General features: G+C 37.7%; 1 protein-coding gene across 1 annotated transcript in view; it reads right to left on the bottom strand.

Annotated features, from left to right (window-relative positions):
- The window catches only part of faxca (failed axon connections homolog, metaxin like GST domain containing a), a 9,619-nt gene extending 3,146 nt beyond the window's left edge, over positions 1 to 6,473 (bottom strand). The window contains exons 1-2 of the mRNA XM_028440333.1: positions 5,938 to 6,473; positions 1,092 to 1,227 (exon numbers count right to left, since the gene is read on the bottom strand). Coding sequence (XP_028296134.1) covers positions 1,092 to 1,227; positions 5,938 to 6,200 — 399 coding nt within the window. The 5' untranslated portion in view covers positions 6,201 to 6,473. The remainder of the gene's footprint in view (positions 1 to 1,091; positions 1,228 to 5,937) is intronic.
- Positions 6,474 to 6,699: the final 226 nt, after the last annotated feature.

Here is a 6,699-nt window from a genome sequence, read left to right as displayed (position 1 = left end):
CAAAGTAATTCTGTCAAAAGAAGGAATCAGAAAATTATTATTATTTATTTTTATTTAATTCTTTTATTTCCTCTCGTTTTCCCTCTCTTCTCTCAATTTTATATGAAAATATTCATCGATTATTACCTTGTCTCCTCCCGTCACCCTCTTAATACCACAATACCATTGTTATAATATCACACACACACACACACACACACACACACACTCTTACTATACTAAACATAAACAATTTGTAAAAACTGTCTATGATCTATGGCATTTTCTCTGTAATTGTCTCTGTCTTTGTGTTGTATGTGGCAATAAATAAATAAGAGCAGAATATAGGTCCAGGGTTGGGGTCAATTGCATTTTTTTTTGTTACAATTACATTTTCAATTACCCATGTTCAATTACTTTTTTTTTTTTTTATCCTCAGAAAGTCAATTACATTTACATTCTCAATTACAATGAATCACAATTACTGAGCCTGAAATAAATAACCTCATCTTGTGTTAGCTTTCTCTTAGCATCTCTTATGATAATGAGTCCTAAATCAGCTGTAAAATACTCTAAAAACAAATATCTATCATATAATTTCTTTCCTATCTATTGGTTACCTTGTTAGGGTTCATAATCAATGAAAACATAGGTTTAAATATTTAAAATGTGGGCGTCTGAGCCTTTTTTGTGTCAGTATAGCCCGAGATTAAAAAAAAAAAATTTAAATGGTAAAATATGTGAAAGCTTAAACAATTTAACGTTTTGTTAACTACATGTGTGTAGAACTGTACATAGAACTGTAATATGGTTCCCCATTATAATTGACCATTTTTGTAGAATTTTCATGGCAACTACAATGATAAAGTCAATTATCTAAAAGCAATTACAATTTAATTATGATTATGACAGCGATAGATTATCAAAATTACAATAATAATTATGCCATAGCTGTAATTAATTATCAATTACGCGATTACAATTAAAATTGACCCCAACCCTACATAGGACTGACATGAGTGAGAGTTAAACATACAAAGTGACATTTAAAAAAAGGACACAAACAAAAGAAGAAAACATAAGTAGTGTGTTGGACTAAACCACAGGTGTACCTGGTACGGCAGGTCCACCATACGGAGGTAGGTCTCCAGTTTAAGGCAGAAAGGAGACAGTGATGGGACGCCTGTTTTGGGCCTGGAGAACTGGTGGAGTATGATGGCGTCTTTAGAGTCCAGCTCTTCCTCCTTCCTGTGCGAACACACGTGGACAGAGCCTCGGTAAGAGAACAACTTTCCCCAGGGATAAATAAAGTATTTCTGATTCTGATCCCGTTTATGGTGGGACATAAGATAAAGATCATTTGATGATAAATATTTAGAGATGTGCAGGTGAACATGATACCGAGATAGTAGTTGTACTTGTAAAACAGGCTATGATACAGCTAGCCTCAACCAATTAGATTTGATCTAATAATTTGATTAATTTGGTGTGAAAGAACAATGTTGGCTATGTGGAAATATTTAACGGTTAATAAGAAAAGTGGAATAAAAGAACAATAAGAGTGAATTTATGGTCATTTGTTAATAATAAGGAAGCATTTTGTACTAAATCGTGAGGAGAAAATGTTTAAGGGGCAGAACTGCGTATTGGTACATTTGTCTTTATTATTCAATCAAAAAATATTTTCAATTAAAAAAAATTATAATTTCAATCCCCCCCCCCCCCAATCAAACATTTTCAATCAAGGAAAAAAAAGGGGTCCAATGTAATTATTTGGGTCTCGCATATTATTTTGCAATTGAACACTTTTTTGTTTTTTTTGATTGAAAATACTTTTTATTGAAAAGTGATTTAAAAAATAATAATAATGACAAATATAATTTGTGTCTATTACTCAATTTAAAAAAAAAAAAAAGTTTATTTCATTAAAAAAAATACAATTTCAATCAAAGGCAAAAGTGTTCAAATACAAATATTTAGGTTTCAAATATTTTTTTTTGTATTTGAACACTTTTTTTCTTTGATTGAATATATTCATTTTGATTTAAGTACACTCTTTTGTTTTTTAATTTAAGTTATTTTTTTTTTATTGAATAATAAACACAAATCTACCTCCATACAGAACACAGTGACTAGCAAACTATGAGAAAGTGACGCATTCACATCTATTTCTTCATCAGATTCTTCTCCAGCTGCTGTTTCACAGCACAAGTATTTCAGAAAAAAACACAAATTTATCTTTGAATCTTTGTTCGCAAAAGTGCCAATTCCATCAGTAGGAAGACGATTGGAAAAAGAAGCCACTGCACAGATCATCCAACGCCCTGAGGTTGGAGGCCATGGTCACTGTAAACGTCCTCTGGAATAATGCAAAGTCAGCTACAGTCAGAGTGGAGACGCAATCGTGTGACTCACTGAATTCACTCAAGGTCTTTTCGCCTTCTTTCTAACAACGGAGGCTGCAGTGTCAAAACAATGAGCCATCGTCTCTGAATGAGCCTCATGTGATCATGTGGATGATGGTGGTTAAAAAGCAGCTTAGTCATTGGACCAGCACCGGCTTCCATGGAGCGATAAATGTAGAGGGTGAGCTGCAGAGGAGCTGTCTATTTCTGTGTGGTGCTGAAATACTGCTGCTGACCATGGCCTGAACAACACATCCTCTCTCTCTCTCTCCCTCTCTCTGATGCACAGACCAATGAGGTGTGAGAATAAAGCTACACCAGCAGAAATAGAGGACCCTGGTGTGAAGTGTCAGCCTCAATAACAAGAACAAAGACTAAACTATAGGTGTACATTGAAGCCAAAAGTGCTTCATGGGGAAAGTTATTTGCAATAAATGCAAAAGTGGTTTACAGTATTCAATGTCACAGCTGTCAACATACAGCATCTATACTTCTATTCAATATGATTTACATATTTAAGGTAGACTGTTCCACTGTATTTGGGAATGTAAAGTAATTAAATCTGTTTAAGCTGCAGTTTTTCAAACTTTAAAAATACATTACCCGTATTTCAAAAGGCTTAAAGGGCCCATGTTACACTAAATCGACTTTTCTGTGCTTTAAACATCATAAAGTGCTATTAGGGCTTCATACACATGCCTAAAGTGTTTGTTTTTTTTTCATTGATTCCCTCAATCGTTAGTTAGAGCGTGATTTGCTCCTTTCTTACTGCAGGGTGAGCCCAAACACCTCGCTCCAATTTGATGACGCATTCCCACTTTGATGACAAATTTGACACGGCACTGAGCTGGAGAAGCCGCGCCTCCAGAAAGCTCTCTGCCGTGATTGACACGTAAACAGACACGGCCACAAAGGTGAGCATGTCAGCGTCCTTCGCGCAGTGCTTTGTATGTATTTTCTACAATTTATGTATGTAGCGGTGAACGCCCCGCCCCCACGCTCTGTCTACGGAGTGGGTGGGAGGAGGGCGGGCCGTCCTCTGGCCCTACATCACCGTGTCGGGAGGCGGAAGTCAGTGTCCCGTCTATAGACACGCCCAGTCATGAATATGCATAAGTAGGCCGCAAATCAGCCTGTTTGTGTAGAGTTGCTCAGAAAGTGACTTTTCAGAGGCTAAAACTCTGGAAAACAGGCAAGTTTGGGAAAATAAACCTCAAATACTATGTTTTTGGCATTCTTAGAACAAATGGAGATGGGTGAAAAATAGCATGAATTGGAACCTTTAAGTCAGAACCTGCTTTTCTTATTTTAGGACTTTATCCCAAACAAACCAAATATAGAAAATGTGAACAGTTGCGTATTGACATGATGGGTCTACTGTAAGCCATACGTCTGATTGCATTTAACTAGAAAAGTATTGGCCTAGAGGCTAAACCGATTTTGACATTTTTACCACTGGAATGGATAACATGTCTCTTGAAAGGAAAACATGACTTGTTTGAATCTATATGGAGGTTTTTTTTTATTTTTTTATTACATATGTGGAATATTTTAATCTATCTGAGGATCATAATGAGGACTCTTGAGACTGAATGTACATGGTTTTTTGTTTGCTCTTTTTTCTCCGTTGAATGATTGAAGTCTGTACATTCTTTGTAGGGAAATATAAGCACTAAATAAATACATTGTTGGAAAAAAATTTAATAATGCACGTAAGAATTTAAAATAGTTTTTTTCTCATCTTATTCTTGTTTTTTGATCAGATTAAAATCAGAAACCTCTCAAATATATGTTTCACTGTGAAATCAATAGATTAGTTATCAGGTAAAAACAGAAAATGTTTGCAAATATTGCATAATAAGCTAATATTTCCAACAAACAATGGTATAAAAATGACTATAAGGTCCATGAAGTATTAAAACACTTCTGTATTTCCCCAGAAAGTTTGACACCAGACCCTAATGATAAATATGTACTGTAAGTACCCTTTAAAAGCATTTTTTTTTCTTTTTAAACTTGACTTTTCAGTCATAACAATTCCACATGGGTCAAACTGAATTTAGCGCACACACACACACACACACACACACACACACACACACATTTTTAAAGTGCTACTGCCATGAGTTAACATTTCCACCTACAGTCTGTGAGAACTGGGGTGCAAGAGCTCACTGCAGCAGACATGGGTTAGACATGTTCCCAGTGCATTATGGGAAAGAGAGTAATGGGTAGTATTTCAGTTACTAACCATTATTACCTGATAAACATCTTGTTTTGCACCAAACAGCACATGGTCTACTGATGTCCAAAGAAAACTCACAACAGTGGATGAGAACACGCAAAAACAAGTGAAAATTGCATTTAAAAAAAAAAAACAGATGTAAAAATAAAATGTACAGTAATTCAGAGAAGTTTTAGTGAAATATGAAAGATGATTTTCGTCCAAAATGTGCCTTATTTCAACCAAGTAACATGATATTTCTCTATGGCTCTGGTTATTTTCCGATGCAGTAAAAAAGTGCATTTACACTAGGGCTGAGCAATATGAACCAAAACACATATCTCGATATTTCTAACTCAATAAAGTCTTACCAGAAAACAAACAGCTGATAAATATGTGCCACTTTTACCTTTTTCTCCAATAAGGGATAGCACGTGTGAGTGAGTTCTGTAGTGTGGCTTGTTTAGGGGAAGGTCTGGGTTAGGACGCACTCAGTAATCCATGATCTAACTGTGCTTTTATACTCCAGGCTGCAATATTGGTATTGTATCGGAAGTGAAAAAGCTGTATTGGGACATCTCTAATAGACATATCTCAATAATGTCCTTTACTGTATCGCCAAAATAGAAAACTCAATATATCTTGAATCACGATTTGTTATCCAGCCCTAATTTACACTATTTTTTTTTAGTTTTAAAAAAATATATATAATTCCATTTTAATGCTTAACACTGCACTGTTAAACAAACAATATGTGTACAGTTAAAGTAGTGGAGTAAAAAAAAAAAAAAAAAGTAGTGGAGTAAAAACGCAGATTTTCCCTAATATGATAAATAATTGTGATTATAATCGTGCTTTGCAATACTGATCAAAATAATTGTGATTATCATTTTTGCCAATATCGTGCAGCAATAGATAAAGGTATAGTTTTTAGAGGCTATTTACAACAGGAAAACTGTTTTAACAGTCCTTGAACCAGTGACCCCTGTGAGTTACTGGTGCTTAGGGAACAGAGGCCAGACTGGGTAAACAAAGCTCCCAGTAAGCAATGGTGGAACCGCTTCCAGCTCTTTGAAATGACCAAAGGAAAACAAGGCCTTTAATTTACACCAAAGGGTCGCACACATCACTCAGTCCTGCATAATAAGGAGGTCGAGGTAGAGATGGAGGCCGGTTTGGGGGCTTCGTTACATCACGACTCGGTGTTGTCCTCCGAGCTCCCCCCGCCCCAGCAGAGACTCAATTAAGTAACACCAGACTGGGGGGAAACCACAGCTGTGGCCCACGGTGGGTAACCTGAATGTGTCCCGGTGTCGGTGTGTTCGGTACCTGATGGCCAGCAGCTCGTGCAGCAGATAGGCGGCGGCAGCCAGCAGAGCTCCCCCGGTCACATACAGAGTCTTCCGCCACCAGGAGTCCGAGCCCAGCGCTGCCATGATGCCGCCGCAGTCCTGCAGAGGGTAGGCGACGATGTACCCATAAAACGAGAGCTGCTCACCGGAGCCCGCAGGCATGCCCGGGGAGAAGCTCCGGTTCTGGCCCAAATCAACCACACACGACCGCGTCCAGGCGAACCCGACGCGCCAGTACATGCTCTCTGTCTCCGGCCGCTTTCCGCCTCACTCGGGCAGGTCGGGGCTTCATCAGCGGAGGCTTCATGGGTGCCCGCGGGAACAGATGGAGGAGAACGGGGAGGGACACCGTGAACTGTACGTTGACATCCCGTCTGGAGCGAGTCCCTGCGGCGGGGCGGACATCCTCCGACAGCCCGCGACAAGCTCTCCGGTTATAGCCTCCTCCAAAATACGTTCACACCGGCTGTTTAACATGGGTGCTTCCGGGATTACCTTTCAAAATAAATGCAACTTTGCGGATAAAGTGAGAAAGTTGGTGAAAAAGCAGTACATATGGGTAGATTTATGTCTTTATTATTCAATAATAAAAAAATATTTTCAATTAAAAAAAACATTGTCATTCAAAAAAGTTTACTTCAATTGAAATGAAAATTTTCAATCGAAGAAAGTCTTCAAATGCAAAAAAATATTTGACCCAAAGATTAGCATTTGTTTTATTTATTCTTTTTTTCTTTGA

This window comes from Gouania willdenowi, chromosome 24 (genome assembly GCF_900634775.1).
Source record: "Gouania willdenowi chromosome 24, fGouWil2.1, whole genome shotgun sequence".
In the NCBI taxonomy this organism is placed as follows: Eukaryota; Metazoa; Chordata; class Actinopteri; order Blenniiformes; family Gobiesocidae; genus Gouania; species Gouania willdenowi.
The sequence above is the reverse complement of the archived record's forward strand: the minus strand, read 5'-3'. Positions and strand labels throughout refer to the sequence as shown.